The following is a 22,377-nucleotide window of genomic DNA, read 5'->3' on the forward strand; positions in this document are numbered from 1 at the left end:
AATAAGACTGTTCAGGATAAGTAACTACTTCACGTGTTGACAAATTACTAAACAAATTACACCAAGGAAAAGGAAATCAGTTGTCGGCACGAACAGATTTTCATCATTTTTCCAAGATAAACATTTGTAAATTTGGGAACTTTTTTCATCTAAACAAAGTTCCATCAATAATAAAATAGGTCTGTAAAGATAATTTTAAAATGACTAAAAAAAGTAAAGCGAAAAGTAAAAATGCTTAAATAAAATTTTTAGTCAAGGTCTGGTTTCATGCAACTCCTTTGTCCTTCATTCACCAGCCTTAGTTTTGTGTATTTTTTGAGTATTATTTCCGATATGTCGCCATTTTTTGCCTCGACTACTCTATAAGCTCCATAATATATATTCCACTGAGCATTGTTTTTTAGTAGGTGTATTTTCTAATGGGCTTTTTTATAACTCGTGATTTTTTATAACTTGATAATGCAAAACCTTTTAAAAAGTTATTCAAGTTTATAATCATCTTGCAAAATGTAGCCAGATATTTCATGTTTTCGTAATTCATATTTCATATACTATTTCATTTGTCATAAAAGGCACATAATAACCCATTTGTTTTTGTCAAATAAAAATTAGTTTATATATAGCTGGTAAATCATGCTATGTTAATATTAGATACTTAGTTATTCTTGCGGTTTGCCATAAATTGGCTTTGCTAAATTCTTTAAAACTGTGACAAATTATTTTTTTCTTTATTGTATTTATATTCATTTTATGTATGAGTTATTTATCCTTAACTGTATATATTTCTGTTGTTAAACATAAAAATAAAAAACTCTATAATATTCATAAACAATAAGTCTACAGCAATATAGTAGATGGTGTAGTTCCCTGGACAGGAAACCAATATTCTCTAAGTAGCTACAAAACTAGTTAATTTTTTGTATTATTTGTTATATCTCTAGTTATTCATGTACTAAAGCAGTTAAGTAAATGATCTTAATTTCTATATTTTTATCAGTGTTGTTTCCTAAAATATAAGGAATATCTAGCTATATAAAATTAAACTTAAAATCTGATTCTATTGTAGCCATTCTTGACGATTTTTTTATTATTTAAATAAACATATGTAACTTATATCATTGTATAGAGCTTGACTTGACTTAAAAAATGAGGGGTCATTCGGCCTTTGAAGTTAAGCGGATCTAAAAAAAAACTAAGCAGGAAATCCAGGTTTGAAACGAACTCTGGACAAATTTTCGCGTCACGGTAAGGAAGGAGGCGTGAACTTCCTGGTTAAATGCACTTCCGCGGTGCTCTGTGACAAGACCGTTAGGACTTCTTGGGGCACCTAAAATAAAAATAAAAAATAAAAAAAAAAAAAAAGTTATTGAATTTTTTGTAGTGCAATAATTGATGATTTTTTGACGAAAGGTATAGGGCTTGAGTATGGAAAATTTGCATTGTTATGGCACCGAAAATTTGCATTATGTCACGCAAAATCAAAACAAAAAACGTCATAAAATATGCGAAGGAAGATAGTTATATATATATATACATAATTTCTATATACAAATCCTTAGAACCTATTCTTCAAGAAAACATAAATAAATACTTGTTATAAGAGGAAAGAGGAAAGAGTAAGCTTGCATTTTCCACCTGGACACTTTTAAAAAACACTTTTTTTTCTATAAAAATAAACCTTGAAGTTTTGAAACGCTAAGAACTAAAAATTTATGTATAAAAGTTAAAAAGTGTGCACATTGATTCGTCATCCCTTTTTTAATGTATACGGAAAGTTTTATAAAAATTGGATGTGTTTTAGTACTAAGGAATCCTAACCTCTAAAAGCTTTGTTTTAAAAAAATGTTCCCGCTTCGAGCTTTTTTCTTAAAAGTGGTCTTAAGATATGGATAAAATTTAAATGAAGCCATATAAACCATAGTACTTTCTTTATATGACTGGAAAGAGGTTGAGTAACACTAATTGATGCAAAAAACCTTAAGGTGTTTGCTTAAGCATACAAAAAGATATAAGAGAGTAATGTTCATGAAAGTTACATGTTTTTTTCAAACGTCAAATGTTTTTCGTTGAGCCGTGGAATCGCTATCTATTGCTGTTATCTTGAATAACTAAAAGGAAGTTGATGTAACTGGTTAGACGAGACCAAAAGTTTTCGACGAATCCGACAGACTTTATAATTTAGTTTCTATTGTTTAAAACAAAAGATTTGTAACAATGCGCAATGAGCATGGTTCGCAAAAAAAAAAAAAAATAGGTTGCACGTCCATCTCTTATAGGCCATGCTATTACCGATATTTAGTTTGATCATTCGGCAAATTAAGATGTTATTATAATTATTAGCAAATCTCAGCAATCGATATATATATTCTTATACTCAGCAAGTATAATTTTTAATCGGCAATTATTCTTACGGCAGTTTTCAACTTACCACCACCCACCCACCCCTGTATACTAGCGAATATACTTAGTCTCTAACTATTTAATTTCATATAAGCAATAAAAAGTACCAATTTATTAACGCTAACTTCCATCATTTTTCTCAACAAGCTTGACATTTAATGCGAAAGCTTATATATGCAACGTTATCATTACATTCATAATTAAAACTTAATCATTTTCTCATTTTTTCAACGTACGGACAAATAAGCACGGAATTGCGCTTAAATTGGTTGGCATGCATACCAAATGTTAAACGTATTAATAGAGGTTTTAAAATGCAAAACATTTAATAGCATTTACCGAGAGGCTCATCGTCCGCATTTAAAAATGCAACCTACGCAATTAAATCGTGTAAAACTGTAAAATAAGATAAACATTCTGTTAAATGGCAGCGGTCGCTTTATCAAACCAGAAAATTTCTTATCACTTTTTAATTACTTAAAAAATGCAGAATATCTATCATTTTAAAGTACATTTTCACTTTTTGTTAAAAAAAAATTAATTTACGATATATTTTTCCCAAAATAATGTTTTTTTTTTGGTATCAAAAATTTAATTTTTAGTCGTATATAAACTCATTTAATTATATTAAATATGGCTGTATACTAGGCAGCAGCAATTTTTGGCTTTAAATTGCTTCAAGCTGGAGTAGATAGTTTGTTATAAAATAAGAGTTTTTGCGTGAAAAGTAAGATCTAAAGTTAACTAGAAGCAATCTTATTTAAAAAGTAAGTTTGAAATATCAACTTAAATGAACCGCATTTAAGACGCCATTTTTTGTAGAATTATAAAGAAAAGGTAAGGTTAAAGAAATCATTCATTATGAAATATAAACTTGGGTGGGTCATAATTAATACATGAAAATGTAAAATACATTTACAAATGTAAAAAAACTTAAACTTAAATAACATAGAATCGGGAAGACTTGCTACGTTCATATTTTGCACTTAGTTTTATAGTCTAATTAAGCAATTGGTTTTTCTAAGAAAAAAATTGAAAATCGGATAATGATACTTTGCAAAAAATTGCGATAATTGTAGCCTGGAAACATAAGAGCCCTCAAGTTTCTGGGGTCTCCCCTGTCCCAAACATGAGAGCAACAACTTTATAAAATCATTTTTTAAACATGTTGCAACCTTGTTTGATTGTTTTTAAAACAAAACAGTTCAAGTTCTAAATTTAAGAGTTTTTATTTAAGAACAATAAAATAAATTCAAAAATAATTATTACAACAAGATATTTCCGTATTACATTGATTAAATTGAACCAATTTTAAACCAAATTAAAAAATTCCAAATTTTCGTACAAAAACATCAACATTTGAAAACATTCAGCCGTCATCCTGTTTCGCTTAGTATACAAATTGTTTAATGCATCAGAAAAAAGGCGCTCACTTGGTGCACTGGTAGCAGGTGTACATAAAATCATCGTTGAAATGCAATACAATATTGGAAAAACATATTGATTTTGATGCCAAAACTCTAAAACATTTTGTTCGTGCACTGACAATCTTATATATTCACTGATTTCTTTTTTTAAATCTAAGGTTACATTTTTTTTACTATCACTTCCGGAATCATCTTCTTCATCCTCAAATGACAACTTAAACTTTTTTGATTCCTTTGTCACCTTTTTAATTGGAATTATTTCACCAACTCTTTTTGAGAGATAAAAATCTGACAAAAATTCTTTCACAATTTTTAAATATTTCTTTTTTTCGTAATTTTCAAAGAGTTGAAAACTTTTATAATTTGGATTCAAAAAAGTGGCACACAATAAAAAGGAATTATTCTCTAATTCATATGAATCTTTGTAAGTTTGTAAAGATTCTAACAAATGTGATTTCAATATTACAATTAAAGGAGGAGTTTCACTTTTATTCTTACTCAGCTGCTTCTCAAGGTACTTTATACTTGGAATAATTAAAGAACACGTTGCATACCTATCGCCAGATAGTAAAACACTTACTTGATTAAAACTTAATAAAGCATTTACCGTTTCTTTTAAGTTAACCATTTCATCTTCATCGAGTAAATATTTTCTCATATCTTTGTATTGTTGTTTCGAATTAAAGATATCTTTTACGTAGGAGTGAAGCTTAAGCATTCGCTCTGCCATGAGAAACGTAGAGTGCCAACGAGTTTTCACATCTTGAATCAAATGAAGTATGTGATTTTTTTCGACACCTTGTCGTGTTTGACTTTCCTCTAATAAATCATTAAGTTGAGAAGAATGATTGAAAGATGTAACAATTTTCCTGCACTTAGTTAATGTTCTTGCAATGAAAAAGAATTTAGACGAACTATCTTTTGCACCTTCTTCAACTAAATCTCTGACATTTTTAACAACTAATTGCAACTCCGCCAAAAACAGCTGATATTTTATACCGAATACATAATTAGTTATTAACATTTTAATAATAATTAAAAAAAAAAAAAAATTGAGAGTTGAACAAGATATATATTCAATCACACAATATAGAAATAATAAAAAACATTAATTGCGTAACAAATTGCTACGCAATTAATGTTTTTTATTATTTCTATATTGTGTAATTGTTATTAACAACTACAATCATATTGTCGTCACTGTAAAAACTGCGTTTTATGAGTGTAGAACAAAATAAATTAGGTATTATTACCTCAAAAAATGATTGCTGGTATTATATAAAAGAAATCCGAAAAAGCTTCTGCATACAACACATTTCAAAAAAATGACACCATTTTTTTTTCTAATAGTTTATGGTTCATTTTAATTAGAAATTGAAAAAATCCAGATTTAAACTGCTTTTCATTGAAAGTTAAAACAAGTACTTAGTAATAAGGGGGGAGTAATTGGATACAGTTTTTTTACTATTACAAAACTCCAAGTGTATACCTCGCAAACTTAAGAAAAAAAAATTTGAAAAACTCTGAAAAACTCTGAAAATCAACTTTGAAAAAGATGCCATGGAGATCTAAATTGTAACTTACAGCAATTTGTTATTAAAAAAATGGCGCTCAAACCACTTCACAACTAACACATAACAAGATTTAAAAAAAGTATTTTTTGAGTAAAAGTAACAATATATTTTTCGCAAATTAAAAAATTAGTCGACTAAATTTAGTCAAACTAAAAAGTTAGTCGACTAATTTTAGTTACGCTAAAAAGTTAGTCGACTAAATTTAGTTAGACTAAAAAATTAGTCGACTAAACTTAGTTAGACTAAAAAGTTAGTCGACTAATTTATTTACGCTAAAAAGTTAGTCGACTAAATTTAGTTAGACTAAAAAGTTACTCGACTAAATTTAGTAAGACTAAAAAGTTAGTCGACTAAATTTTGTTAGACTAAAAAGTTAGTCGACTAAATTTAGTTACGCTAAAAAGTTAGTCGACTAAATTTAGTTAAAAAGTTAGTCGACTAAATTTTAGTTGACTAATTTTAGTTACGCTAAAAAGTTAGTCGACTAATTTTAGTTACGCTAAAAAGTTAGTAGACTGAATTTAGTTAGACTAAAAAGTTAGTCGACTAAATTTAGTTAGACTAAAAAGTTAGTCGACTAAATTTAGTTAGACTAAAAAGTTAGTCGAATAAACTTAGTTAGACTAAAAAGTTAGTCGACTAGTTTATTTACGCTAAAAAGTTAGTCGACTAAATTTAGTTAGACTAAAAAGTTAGTCGACTAAATTTTGTTAGACTAAAAAGTTAGTCGACTAAATTTAGTTACGCTAAAAAGTTAGTAGACTGAATTTAGTTAGACTAAAAAGTTAGTCGACTAAATTTAGTTAGACTAAAAAGTTAGTCGAATAAACTTAGTTAGACTAAAAAGTTAGTCGACTAATTTATTTACGCTAAAAAGTTAGTCGACTAAATTTAGTTAGACTAAAAAGTTACTCGACTAAATTTAGTAAGACTAAAAAGTTAGTCGACTAAATTTTGTTAGACTAAAAAGTTAGTCGACTAAATTTAGTTACGCTAAAAAGTTAGTCGACTAAATTTAGTTAGACTAAAAAGTTAGTCGACTAAATTCAGTTAGACTAAAAAGTTAGTCGAGTAATTTTAGTTAGACTAAAAAGTTAGTCGACTAAATTTAGTTAGACTAAAACTAACCTTAACTCCCACCCCTAATGTTTATGAACCGTAATGTACTTGATGAGTCATCTACCCTTTATCTGTAGGATTAACTTTATCTAGCCTTTATTTTGTAGGATTAACTATTATTTCCAATCTTTCTTGGAAACCATATATCATATCAATTGCAGAACCTGTCATTGTTTGGAATACTGTTGCCATATCTGGGGCAGACCTTCCAATGATTCTCTTTTTCTTATAGAGAAGGTGCAAAAACGCATTTAAACATAGTTGGACCTGCTCTTGCAGCCAATCTTCAACCATTATTACATAGTTGTAATGTTGTCTCTTTCTCTTTTCTATAAATACTATAATGGGCACTGCTCTAAAGAACTAGCGTCTCATTTAATTTATTTTATATAATAATAACATTGCTTGCAGCCTTGTTGGAAGTGAAGATGTTAAAAAAAGTTTTATAGAGATTTAAAAAATTATATCATTTTTAATTTAATATTTAGAGATGCTAAAGGTGAACGTTCTTTAATAAAGCAATTTTCCATATATTTTTTTTTAATTTTGTTCTGATTTACTCCTAACAAGGCTGCAAGCAACCACTATTAAGTTTCAAATAGTTAAAGTGCGGGGAAAAAAATGAGACAAATAAAAGTTTTAGAGAATGAAAGGACAGATATAGTAAATGAATGAGACTTTGCTGAATGATGAGTCAAACGATAAACAATCCTAAAAGGAATAGGCCCCAAGATTATTTGAAAAAAAAAATGACTTCTTTAAAAAATGCACGTTTTTAATGTATCATATTTTTAATATTTTATGCCTAATGTTTAAATGTAAAGAAAATTTTTCACCTTGTTTATTTAAATCTTTAAAGTTTCAAACCTAAAAATATATTTTTTGCATCAAATACAACCTCAATGCCTTTTTACTGTAAAATGATAAACTAGTTACTTCTCAATTAGCTCTATTAAACTGCTTTATTTTTACAGAAGCTTTAAAAAGCAGTCAGAACCATATAAATTGGCTTATATTTTATGTTAATGTTCTTCATCTGATACATTATTATTTCTAAATATATGATTATCACAGCACAGTATTACAATACCATTCTAACAATAACTAATTTTAATAGTACTTTTTAACGGTATGGTTTATATCTTTTTTTTTCGAAATATGACTCAACATTCAGTTAGCAACATAATAAAACTATTTGAATTATAAAAATCTAGTAATGTTTCAATAACTTTTAGTTAGAGTAGAGAAAATTGCATCAGTTTTTTTAAGATTTCAATAACTTTCAATGATGAAGACTTGATAAGATGTTAATTCAGAAACATTTTAAAATAAAAATAAATATTACCTTAAAATTTTATTGATTTCGTAAATCTGTCTCTTTTAATTTGTAGGTTTTGATACCTACAAATTAAAAGTAACTTTTTGATTTAAAGTTACTTTTAATTTGTAGTTATTCTTGTGATAAAGTTACTTTATGATTTAAAAGATAAACATCTTTCAGAGGTTTAACTATTAAAATCATATCTAAAAGTACAATGTAAGGTAGCTTTGCCCCACATCACTAAAAAAAAAAGAAAGGATTTTAACTAATACATATGTATATATATATACATATATATATATATATATATATATATATATATATATATATATATATATATATATATATATATATATATATATATATATATACATATGTATTATTTTTCATTAACGCAAACACTATGAGTCAACCCACGTTTGTTTTATTTATGAGCCAAAATATAAAAACTTGTTAATGCGGCAAAATAAAAAAAAATACGGTAAGCGAAAACATCGACCTACTTTGGAGTTATGTTAACGTCTGCTAACCAAAATAAACATATGCCGTAAAAAAACTGGCCTCTTAATTTTTTACGGAAAATGCAAATCAAAATGCAACAAATCAGGCCGTATAATAATAGGTAGTGGGACGTCAGAGCGAAAGAATTCGTCAGAACGAAGTTTAAAAGCGAAAGAACGTAAGAGTGAAAAGTTTTAAAGCGAAAGAACGTAAGAGTGAAAAGTTTTAAAGCGGAAGAACGTAAGAGTGAAAAGTTTTAAAGCGGAAGAACGTTGAAGCGAAAAGTTTAAAAGCGAAAACCGGGAAATCGAGTATCGTGATAATTCAGCAGCAACAACAACAATGTAAATATTGAGATAATTTTTTGTGATTTTGTAATTACTTAAATGTTATGTTATAGATTACTTGGCGTTTAAATTTTATTTTTTTTAAATTGTTTATATTTTTTATTTATTAGTTATCATTTAGAATTATTTATATATTTGGTATTCTAGCTGAGAGTAATAGTTATAGTTAAAGTTTATTAAATTAAATAAATAAAAAAACTTATTGTATATAGTTTAGAATTATTTATTTATTTGGTATTTTAGCTGAGAGTAATATTACAGTGCGACAAAAAGGTATAAAATCTTCCATAAAAATTATTTTTGCACTACAATTTATCTGATAAAAATTAGACTTGCATAATTTTTTATCGATATTATTTTATTTTAATTTCTTTTTTGATATTTATACATTACATTTCAAGCAAAAGATTGTTTTTTTTTTTAAATAAAAATTATTCTTAAAATTAAAAAGATGCAAATTAATAATGTGCTTTTATTTTGATTAAGTATGGTGAGGCTGTTTACCCTTGATGCTTTTAGAAATGATTAGATAGTTAAACCTCAAGAATTGATGTTTAAATTTTTATTCATAAACTAAAAGCTAAGGCAAATATATCAACGCAACATATTTAAAAAAAAAAAAAATATGAAGGTTAGTTTTTAATATAAATTATTATCTAGTAGATAATAATATCTACAAATATTCCTATTTATGTAAATTAAGGCAAGCTTTTATCAGTTTATGTTTATCAAGTTAATCACTTATGCTTATGCTTATGATCTTTATAAGAAATAATGTTCCTTTTATATTTGATTGGGTTACATAATGTTCTTTGCTGATTTTTTACAAAAATATTGTAGATGTATATTTTTGAAGTTCTATGTTTTTTATAAGGGTAGTTTTTGGGCTAATGTTGATAGATTTTAATGTTCTTAAGTAAATCTACTTTATTTTGCGTTTAATTTTGAGATTCCTTGCACTCAGTAATAATGCGCTTTGAATATGCAATATGGTTTTTTGAGTCTTTTAATTAGGTGAATGAGCTAAAGCACTGTCATTATTGGTCTGTGTTTATTTCTAGATTTAAGCCAATTTTTATGTAAAGAATAAGAGGTTAAAAAACTAGTTGATATTTTAATTCATATGATGTTTAATAAATTATTCTTGTTCAGAACAGTCAAAACTTATTATATTGTATTAAAGCTTCTAAACTTATGAACCTTTTTTTAAATTAATTTTATACAAAAAAATTAATAAAACATAGAGAAAAAAAAGTGCTTACAATAAACAACCCTTGAAGTATAAATGCCAAATTGGTAGTGTGCAAAGACCATTTGCTTATAACAATTGTGCTAAAATTCAGCCTTTGAATATATTGTCAACTTATAATATGTTTTTAAATTTATAAGCATACATCAATGCAAACATCTCTATAAATATCTTATCTCTATAAATCCTAAATCCACCCATGTTTGGAACACTTTCGCCATATCTTGGGTGGATCTTCTAGTGATGCCCTTTCTCTTTTAGACAAGGTGCAAAAATGAATTGTTTTTGCACCTTGACATGCTCTTGCAGCAAACAAGGAGCTGCTCTTGCAGCCAACCTCCAACCATCATAACATTATCATAATGTTGCTTCTCTTTCTATTTTTTATAAATACACAATGGACATTACTCTAAAGAGCTAGCGTCTCTTGTGCTATCTACTAAAATTTATTCTTGTGTTACTCATCATTCAATAAAGTCTAATTGTTTTACTGTGACTGTTCCTAAGTGCTCCCAAAATTCTTATTTGTCTAGTTTTTTTCCTTAAACTTTTTTTTTCACTTGCTTACAGCCTTGTTGAAATAAAGATGTTTAAAAAAAAAACACATTTCCAATGTTAGCCCAACATATTGTTTTAGCTGGGATGTTATGCATTTTACACATTTTTTTTGTAAAAAAAATTCCTTTTTAAGTAATAAAAAAATTAGCAATACAATAAACTAAGTAAATGATATAAAATTTCCAAAGAAGTAAACTAAAATTAGATTCATGCAGCCTGCAGTAATTTATGTTTTAAAAACTAATTTATCTAGTTCAAAAACATATGACAGTATACCGAACATCAAACAAATAAGATAATAAAGACTATTACCAACCAATCTGTATAAAAAATAACTAAATATTTATGCTAAGTAATGCAAATGAAGAAATAAAAACTTTACTATATTTAGGTCACAAACAATTCATAACATAACTATTAACAATAATTATAGCCGGTGATTTCCAATCTTTTCCACACCAAATATATGACTTATTTGAAAGATCGAATTCCAAAAGAAACAGTTATTCTGTCCACTTATCTGAATTTTTAAAAACAAATCAATTAGAACTAGTAGATGCAACTAAAGGTTCTGGCCCTAATTATACATATCGGCACCAGACGCTACCGAATTCGTCATATATTGATCACGTCGCCATACCAAAATATACAAATTTCATAAGTCTAAAATGCATTGTTCATCCTTAGTGCTCAAATAACTTAAGCGATCATTTACCACTTTCAATATCAGTTGAAGTTGAAGGTAAGCACACTAAATACAATACCACAATAGAAGAAGATACTAATATTCCTAGCTACGCTTGGAACGATTCTAACTTTATAATTTCATATAATGATCATTTAACCAATTGCTTTAACTATCTTAATTTTACTGATAATTATGAATACGACCTTATTCAAATCTATAAAATAATTGCTGGCAGCGCTCAAATAGCTTTTAAGGAAACTTTAAAAAGTAAAAAGCAATCTTTGTATTCAAAATCTTGGTGGACACCTGAATTAAGTCGTTCTAAAACTATTCTTTCAATTCATTTCAACAAATGGAGGGATTCTGGTTTTTTAAAAGATTTAAACTCCGTAACTTTCAATCGTTAGTTAATGGCTCGTAAAAGCTTTCGCAAAGCCGTCAAGTTGGCTCAAAATAATAAAATTTGCGCACAGTATACTAAAATTGAAAAGTTAAAAAATATTAGACCAAAAAACTTTTGGAATGCTTTTAGATGTTTAAACAAAGACATAAATTCTAGATTATTTACCATAAATAATAAAAAAGACAAAGAATCCATTACTTCAGAGTTTGCAAACCACTTCGAAAAAGTACTGAATACTTCAAAAATAACACATCGTAATGGAAATCATCGGAGAATTCCCCCGTGTACAAGACATGATGATGTTATAATAACTGAAGAAAATATAATTAGGGCTATTTCGAACCTAAAATTTAAAAAATCTCCTGACTCTTTCGGTATCTCAGCAGAACATTTAAAATACGCAAATTGTGATACTTTAACAAAATGGCTCATCAAATTTTTTAATTATTCCATTAATTATGGATGGACACCATTATCAATGTCGACGTCTATTATTGTACCCCTTGTTAAATCGTATAAAAAATCTTTAGATAGCCCGAACAATTATCACGGTATTAGCATTATACCAATTTTTACAAAGGTTCTAGAATACCTAATCCTTATTATATGTCCGGATATTAGAGGTACTCACCCCCTACAATTTGGATTCAATGCTAACTGTTCAACGCTACATGCTGAATTTCTAATTAGCGAAACAATTAAACATTACAATAGCAACAATTCACCTGTATACCTATGCTCTTTAGATGTAGAAAAAGCTTTTGATTGCTGCAACTGGAATATCCTATTTGATAAATTATATTTCGATAAAAAATTACCACTCTGTATAGTTAACACTATCTCTTCGTTATATAACAATAGTAGTGCAACAGTCTCATATCAAGGTTGTAAATCAAACTCCTTTCTTCTAAAGCAATGAGTAAGACAAGGATCGATTCTTTCACCTCACCTATATAATATTTACACTGAAAGTCTTCTTGAAACTATTACAAATCAAGGTATTGTTGGCACATCGATATATGGTAACTTCACTGGTGTGGTGGCATATGCGGATGATATCATACTTTTAAGCTCTACCCTCTCTGGTCTCAAAAAGCTGATAAAAACATGCAATATTTACAGTAATTTAAATTGTATTAAAATAAATGCCGAAAAAACTGAATTCTTGATTTCAGGTAAAGCACAAATACAAACCAATACGATAACGATATCTAGTAATAAAATAAATCTTCAGAATAAACTTAGACATCTGGGATTCACATGGGATACTAAACATTCAACTTTTGCTTCACTCAATAATACAAATGTTGATGAAAAAATTTCAAACTTTAGAGCTGTTGTTCAAACTCTTATTCAATCTGGAATCCGGTTTGCCCACCCAAGTTCTATTTCTTATATATATAAATTATTGGCAGTCCCTACCTTAACTTATGGTATGGAGATATGTGAAAATAATTCCGATTTGATGAAAAAGCTAGATGTAATTGGAAGGAGTGCACTAAAATCGCTTTTAAATGTTTCAAAACACAGTAAGAACTATACAAATTCGCTATTTAAAATCCAGGAAATTTCAAAAAGTATTCAACAAAATAAATTAAACTTGTTTCTTCGTCTTCTTAATAATAAAACAACTTCAGACATTATCTTTTCACAACTGAAACACCCCTTATTTAAACATTCGTTTGTTGGCGATATTAAGGACCTATGCCGTTTTCGGATGCTAAATTTTCAAAACTTAATTCAAAATAAAAAGAAGATAAAAATAGCACTTTCTAAAAGTGAAATTCCCTCCCAAGTTGAACAAACTTTGAAACATGCAATAGAGTGGAATGCGAAAGAGCAAAGAGGAATTTTTAAACAAATTCTGGAAGAAAAAATTCTTAAATGAAAATCACGAGAAATAACTTTCTTATTTTTCTTTTTTACCTTGTAAATTACATTGGGTGTTAAATAAATGAAATAATAATAATAATAACAAATCATTTAGTTAAAGCATAAAAAGTAAATAAGTTTCTCACCAGTCAATCATCACAATTGAAACTTGTTAAACTAATTAGCCAAGCACACTTTATAAGCCTTTTTTCTTTTTTAAACAGAATCTTTTTCACAATTAATGACTGAATTTTCATTTTTACATGCAAACGATCCAAAAAACATTACGCAGAATAATTTTTGGATTATTGGCATGTTTTTATACTACAATAAAATGCATAATGCGGAACTGCCTTCAAAAAATCTTTTAGGCATCAACCAAGAATCCATCCAGTTATTGATTAAATCATATCCTTGAAGTGTTCTAAAAAATAAAAACAACCACAATGCAAAATGAGAAAGTAGTCAAAAATAAAATAATCTTACACTACCTCCTGTAAAATGACTTATAAAATAATTTTGACACAAAAATATTGCTGAAATTGAACACATGGGAAAAAAAAGACACTCTGCAGCTTCCTGTTTAAGAAACAAATCAAATCAAAACAACATCATAAAAAAATAGTAGCCAAACAAAATACCTAAAAGGTACAGCAACATATTTCAAGTGTAACAACATTGATCAATATAACGCCATACATAATGGTCGCAATATAAGTCTCTGTATTATAGAGACTTATATTGTGATTTTTGACTTATAGATTGTAAGTCGAAAATCAGGCTTTATAAATACAACATATAAAAGTCATTTTTGACACAGGCCTTGAGCTATTATTCATTTTACTAAAGTGTAGGTCTGATAACAACATTTTCAACACAAATATTAAAAAATTCACTTTATCTTGCAGATAATTTACCAGTAAATATAACTGGCCGATATGAAGGCACATAAAAGAAAACCATTTCTAACTAACTAAATTTTTTGTGTGGAAACAACTAAAAACTTCACTCCTTATCATCTCAACTTTTACACTTTGTTTTGGAGCAAAATTCTAAACAATTCAATTTCGCCTTACTCTATCTTCTATAAAGTATAAACTCATGAACTTATTTCTGAAATTGACTCACTTCAATTGTAACACCTTTAAGATGATGCAATTCAAAGAAAAAAATCGAGTCTTTATTAATAATTATTCCTATCTTAAATGATGCTAAAATTTAAATTAGTCAAAGCCCCAAGGAGAGTTCGATACTTTTTATTGATTTCTCTAATTCTATAAAAAATATCTAGTCTTCTCTCCACTTATTCTTGTCTAGAAGATATGACCTTTGAAAATTAGCAATTTTAATATAAATAGTCAATTGCGTTTTCCTTTTTAAATATTAACCTATTTATATAAAAATAATGTTACCAATGTTATTAATATTTTTTTTCTCGCTTAACCCATCCAAATCCCTTTTAACTTTTTCGCTTTCCCGACCTTCGCTTTTAAAATTTTCGCTCTTAAAAGTTTCGCTTTAAATACACCGAACCGATTTATATATTCTTAAACTTGAATAATAACATTTTGTAGTGTTTAATAATGTGAAAAATAGTAAAAAACTTTTTTTACTCTAATAGTATAAAAACACGATGATTTTAAAAACACAGGACATTTATAAACCACTTCAAAAAAAAAAGCTGAACAAATAACAACCGTATTTAAAAAAACACGGAACTGTTTCAGCCCGTTATATACATTAATAACCTTCCTAAAGCCTCTACAAATCTTGATTGCATAAGGTTCACAGATGATACAAATCTGTTTTATTCATCTTCTTCTATCGATGACCTTTTTGACAGTCAATCTTGAGCTTCAAAAACTTAAAACATGGTTCAGTGCTAATAAGTTATCAATAAATGTACAAAAAACTAAATATGTTTCATTTTATTCAAAGCAATAAAAAAAGGCTCTTCCATCAAGTCTTCCCTCTTTAAGTATCAATTTCAACAATATTGAAAGAACCAAACAATTAAATTTCTTTTAGTGGTTCTAGACAAAAAAGGTTTAATGGACAGCCCAAATAAAGGCCAACAACACTCAAATATCTAAAAATCTTGGTTTACTTTTCAAACCCTAACCCAAACCCTAACCCTAACTTTGATCGGAGTAGACAATAAGTCAATAAGTCTTCAAGAAATTAAAAAAATGCTACAGGAAATGTTATTGTAATATAGAAAAGAAACTGAGGCGATGTTGAAACAACAAGAAAAAATTTTAAGTGCAAACACGAAAATCATCAATGAGCGGCTTGATAAAGTCGAACAAAAATTTTAAGTTAAATGCTAACCAAATCAAAATTTTGGTTAAAGATTTTTTAGACATAAAAATATCTTTAAATTTTCAAGAAGAACATTTTGATAAAAAAAAATTGCTAAAGTCTACGAACAAAACAACGAACGCTTTGAAACGGAAAACATACTAGCGAAAAATAGAAACGAAAAATATAGAAAAATTGAAGATTGATCTCGAAAAAAAAATTGCGAATTGATGGAATACCAGAAAGTGCAAAAGAAACTTGGATTGAAACCGAAGAGAAAGTTCAATGACTTATATCTAATAAATTAGGACTGAAAGGACTTGAAATCGAGCAAGCTCATCGAACCGGATTGAGAAAGGATGGACGTCCAAGAACAGTTTTAATTAACTTACTTAGACACAAAGATAAAGCCGAAATCCTTCAAGAATCGCACAAATTAAAAAGAACAAACATGTATATAAACAAAGATTTTTCCCTTGATACCGTAATTATTAGAAAGAGATTGCTGACTGAAGTCAAAAAAAGACGTCAAAACGGTGGGAATGTTTCCGTCAGGCATGACAAAGTTATTAATCTAATATATAATCTAATATATGCTTTCATTAAAACTTAGTAGTAAAACTAATAAAAAATAAAGTATGATCAACCACATAAATAGCTGTAAGAAAATGCTCGATGTACTCGAAGTACTCAATGACAAGACTGACTTAAGTCTTCTGCGAGCTTCCTATGACTACAAATAAGTATTTCTATTTAACAATCTTACACAAATTTTGTTTTTATCATATTTATACACTAACATTATCTTGAAATGTGGTAAATTAACTTATTGTGAAACATCTAAACTCTCCTCCAAAAAATTAGCAGATTATTTTTATTTATTGTATTTTTTATTTTAATTGGAGTAATATAGAGATATATTTCTCGGATTATTTTTACTTACACGTTATTATATTGTTGTAATTGGTATTTATTTTATTCGTGTCTCGGAGTTGTAAGCAACTATATTCTTATTTACCTCATTTATTTTGAACTTTAGATTTATGATTTAAATTTGTATAATTTACTGCCAATCAGTGATTGGTAACTTGTAATTACTTTGTAGTTGTAAAATAAAACATGTATAAAAAGATCAAAATAAAAAAATAATAATAGTTTTTAACATTTAACATGGCAGAAACCAATATATCAAACATTTTAAATATGTCTCACAGAGATAATATACTTTTAACAAATGACATTTATCCTGACGTAAACATTTTTGCCATTTCAATCTTTTCATTTCAACCATTACATTTCATTACATTTCAATCATTTCAATTTTTGACATTTCAACTTTCAACCGAAACTAATTATTTTAATGTAAGTGAGGCTTCTAGCTTTCTTAATTCTTTATCATCTTTCTTTTTCGCTGTTAAACCTAAATATCAAGAGTATGAATAAAAATGTTATGAATAAAAAAGTTAGGAAATTTAAACTGCAATTTTAATGTAATATGCCTAACAGAAACCTGGTTTTAAAATGGAGATGATTCAAACTCAAGTTTTTATTTATCGAGTTATAAATCAGTTCATCAAGCAAGGAAAAAGGGCATCGGTGGAGGAGTGTGCATTTTTGTTAAAGATTTATCTATTTTCAAAAAGATAGAAAACCTTAGCATAAATAATGCAGACTGCAAATCGTTAACTATTGAAATAATCAATCAAAAAGCTAAAAATACTTTCATTACTGCACTATACAGACCACCCAGTGGCAATTTCGAACTATTTCAAAAACATCTGGAGCGCATATTACCTGATACGAAAAAAAACATTTACTTAACAGGTGACTTGAACATAAACCTTTTAAATACAAATTCCAATTCCAACGTCAGTCACTTCCTAAATACACTTTTTTAGCAGTGTTATACCGCTAATAAAAAGCAGACGCCTTTAATTTCATCAATCATTGACAATATTATAACAAATTACTACATGATTTGTAAAATCATGTAGTTTTTTACAGAAAGTGGTATCATAAAATCCGATATAAGTGACCATTTTCCAAATTTCCTGATAATCAATCGCTTAACCAATGAAGATAATAATTACTTTACCATCTACGTCAGACAAATAAACAACAATTCTAGAAAATAATCTCGTGGTTTGATATACGAAACTAATTGGGAAACGATGCAACGATGCGAATAATGCTTATGATCTTTTCATACGCTTATTTTTTAAACAATATGAAAAAGCTTTTCCAAAGACCAAGAAAACAATTCATTCTAAAAATCTGCGTAACCCTTGGTTGGCAAAAGGGCCTTAAAAATCATCAAAAAAGAAGCAAAAGCTCTACGATATTTTTTTAAAAAATAAAACTTTAAAAAATGAAACTGAACATAAAAACTACAAACATTCTTTTGAAAAATTAAAAAAACAAAAATTCAAAAAAACAATCACTCCAATCTGCTCGAAAATTCAATAGAAAATGGTAGAAAAAAATGGTATATAATAAATTAAGTAACTGGAAAAAAGAAACTAAACATAAACACTGTTTTTCCAAAGCGTTTAAAAACAAAAATGAAAACAGATGTTTTTGACAGAGACAAAATTGCTGGTATGTTTAATGAATTATTTATAAACGTTGGTAAAGATTTAGCCGAAAAAATAATTTCGGGAAACAAAACATTTAAGTCTTTCTCAAAAAACACACACTCAGTTATGAATGAGTTTGAAATATCCCCGGATGAACTTCAAACAGCCTTAAATTTACTAAAAACCAACAAAAATCCAGGCATCAACGAAATCAATGCAATTGTTTTGAAATCAGTGTTGGATATTATTGAATTGCCTTTTTTAACAATATTCAATTTATCCTTAAAAACTTGTGTTTTTCCTGACCAATTAAAATTAGCAAGAGTAGTCCCTATTCATAAGAATGGCGACGACTCTTTAGCATCCAACTATAGGCCTATATCAATTCTTTCTTGCTTTTCAACATTTCTTGAACGCATCATGCATAATAGGTTATATAACTATCTTGAAATAAATAATATTCTGTAAAGCAAGCAGTTTGATTTTCGCAAGAGCCATTCAACATATCATGCAATAATTGAATTAGTCAATAAAATTTTGAATGGTTTTGATTTTAATGAATAGAGTCTAGCCTTTTTTACTGTTTTAACCAAAGCATTCAATACAGTTGACCACGAGATTCTCCTACACAAGCTAGAGATATATGGAGTAACAAAAAACAAATGATTCAGAACTTAAATAACAGAAAACAAAGAGCGTTGTACAACTCAGCACGTACACGGTTACAAACAATTAGTTGTGGTGTACCCCAAGGCTCAATTCTTGGACCTTTACTATTTTTACTCTATGTGAGCAATATCTGCTTAACTTCAAACATTCTTAACTTTACTCTTTTTACTAATGATACGAATATTTTCTTTACTCACTCAAATATAAAAACAATATTTTCTACAGTTAATCACAAGCTGCAAAACTTAAATGAGTGGTTCAAAGGTAATAAACTTTCCTTAAACATTCTTAAAACCAAATAAATTTTATTTCACAAACCATCTAATTCTGTTAATTTACCACTTTAACTTCCCAAGCTTATGATCAACAACATTAATATAGAAAGAGACCATTCGATGTAAATCCTGGGAATAACTTTCAAGAAAATCTTAATTGGAAGAATCATATTTTGCACATCGAAAACAAAATCTTCAAATCAATTGGCATCATGTATAAAATAAAACACTTTTTAAATAAAACTTGACTAAAAAATTAAAATTATTCGTTCATTCACAGTTATATCAACTATTGCAATATCGTTTGGTCAAGCACACACTCTTCAGTACTAAAATAAATATGCATGAAACAAAAGTAATCGTGTCGAAAAGTATGCAATGCTAACAGATATACCCATTATTCAGGGAAATTGGAGCTCTAAATATTTATGAACTGAGCCTCCTCCAAAATTTATTATTTATGTTTCAATGGCAAAATAACTTGCTACGAAAATACTTTGAAAGCCAATTTTCCACTATTGATCACAAATACCCAACAAAGCACTCTTTTCAAAACTTCAAAATTCCGAAAACTTTAGTTAAAATAACTGACTTCTCTATCTTATTTCGAGGACCGCGGCTATAGAATTTGATCCTTAAAGAGGAAATAAAAAGCATGAAGTCAGCAGTAAAACACCTATTTAACTTAAGTGACGTCAACATATTCTCCTATTTTTAAAGATCAAATTAATAATAACTAACTAAAACGAATATATCACTTTTGGATAACTACAAACGATGATTATACCATGGTTTATTTCCACTTATGAATTTTTCATGTCACGTTAATCTCACGTGAAACTTATTGTAAAGTTGCAAATGAAAGGAGCCTCGTAATAAGACTGCAGTCTTCTACTTGCTCCTGTCATTATTCTAATTTTTATCTTATTTATAAATTTATTAAAGTTAATTGTATATAAAATAAGTAGTGACGAAATAAATTATAAAAAAAAAAAAACTTTACCATTTTTATCACAAAAAAACTTATAAATTCTTTTCTTTTCGTTTATGCATAGTCATCTTACATACGATGACATTGCTTGGGGAAGCATACTCAAGACAAAATAATGTTTCTTTATCAACCGCAGAAACATGCTAGAAATAAAAGCGCTAAACATTTATCAAATCAATATATATGCTAATATACTATTTATGTTAAAATATCAAATGGAATTAGTTCCTTCACGATTTACAAAAAACTTCTTTCATTCACTTACCAAAAAGTTTAACACTAGAGCAACTGGTAACTTTATCGTACTCCGAAAAAAATCAAAAAACACTCAATTCTCTATCTATTATCGCGGCCCCTATTAATATAATAAATTAATTCCAAAATACACCCTAATTACTCTTTCTGACAATTTTTTTTTTTTAAAGTCAAAACTTAAAAATCTTTTTCTTAATATAGATAATTACGGACTTTCACAGAGCGCGGTTTCAGTGTATGACTTTTCCATAGGGGATAAATGAACAAAATGGCGACTTTGCTTAGGTTGTTTTTAAAGTGTATTTTGTTGTTTTGATTTTTGCAAACGACTTAAACAGTCTAATATTAGATAATTCTTATTAAAATAAATAGTAATAAAAAGCAAACAAAAACCATGAAGTGGTATTGTTCTTCATCTTAATGTTACAATAACATTAATACAAAAAAAGAAGATGGAACTAAAATAAAGTGTTATAATAAATAATATATAAAATATAATTATAATAAATAATATATAAAATAAAGTAAATTTTTATATATTAAGACTATTATATATCATTAGAAAGAGCTTTAAATTAGTATTAAAATGGCGAAAATTATATTAAAAAAAAGAATGATTCCATAAAATGTTATGCAAAAGTTTAAGTACCAAAGTTTGACTATAAGGATTACTAAAGAAAACTGCGACCAACTTCATATTTTTACGTTCAGCTAACGGTAGTTTTATAATAATAATTTTGTTAACTAAAATAATATTTCTTATATAATAAAAAAAAATTAAAAATAATTTAAATAGGGATATAACAAATATAATATAAACATATATAAACAATTATAATAATATTGCGTACGTTTTGAAAGCAAAAATATTTACTTGTAAAACGTTTTATCCTATCAAGTATAAAATATATAGAATATAGAAAAAACGTGCCACTGGACTATCTGATATTTTTATTTCTGTTCCTATTTTACTATTGTTATAATTTTTACCCCTTTCCGTATAAATTCTTTAATTACCTTCTTATAAAAAAACATGTTTCAAAAAAAAAAAAAAACGTGTATTTATTATAGGTGGGACCTTCAAAAATAGTAAAACTAGTCCAATTGCACTTGCGGCACGACTACACTGACCTTATACAATTAACGGAAATAATTTATGTCAAATGTTCTTCTAAAATAGATTAATATTCTACTCCAATAAAATGAATACGCCAATCAAATGCAAATAGTAATTTGTTTGTAAATATAATTAGATAAAAGATTACACTTAATTATTTCCCCATTTGCTTAATAATGTTTTTAACAGAATTGTGGCTATGAAAATAGCTACAGATTTTGACTTTCATAATGATTTTACAAGATTTTGACGTCATAATGCGAACAAGGTGCAAATTTTCTTTTTACCATTGAGCATTGAAATCCTAAGAGATAAAAAGTCGATTCTTTTGTCCATAGAATAAACACTATTAAACGGTATCTAAAATGAAATAGATCTCTGAAAAAATATAATGCACAATCATCAAGGCAAAAGAAGTCAAATACCCTGATTAATAAATACCTAACTGTTAATACTGCACTAATAAATATAATATAACTAACGGGTGACAACTAAAAAATGAGACTGGATTTAAAGACATATCTCTTTAAAGAAGTAAGATAAAACAAAAAGGAAAAATGTTCTAGAAAGTATTTTTATTCTAGTTTTTAAATATATAATCAGTTGTTCTCAATTAAACCATTACTTCTTACTTTATCAACTAGGCCTGGTATAGACTGAGCTAGGCTCCGTATGAGCTCAATATCAATTTTATTAGAGCAATACTTGATTCTAGAACGTAATTTTTTAAGATT

The 22,377-nt window shown here is 27.6% G+C and overlaps 1 protein-coding gene across 1 annotated transcript; it reads right to left on the bottom strand.

Moving 5' to 3' along the window:
• Positions 1–3,711: 3,711 nt before the first annotated feature.
• LOC136082084 (E3 SUMO-protein ligase ZBED1-like) lies at positions 3,712–4,851 on the bottom strand. The gene has a single exon (XM_065800662.1). The coding sequence runs from the start codon at positions 4,849–4,851 to the stop codon at positions 3,712–3,714; it is 1,140 nt and encodes a 379-aa protein (XP_065656734.1).
• Between the last annotated feature and the right edge of the window lie 17,526 nt (positions 4,852–22,377).

This window comes from Hydra vulgaris, chromosome 06, assembly GCF_038396675.1.
Source record: "Hydra vulgaris chromosome 06, alternate assembly HydraT2T_AEP".
Lineage (NCBI taxonomy): Eukaryota > Metazoa > Cnidaria > Hydrozoa > Anthoathecata > Hydridae > Hydra > Hydra vulgaris.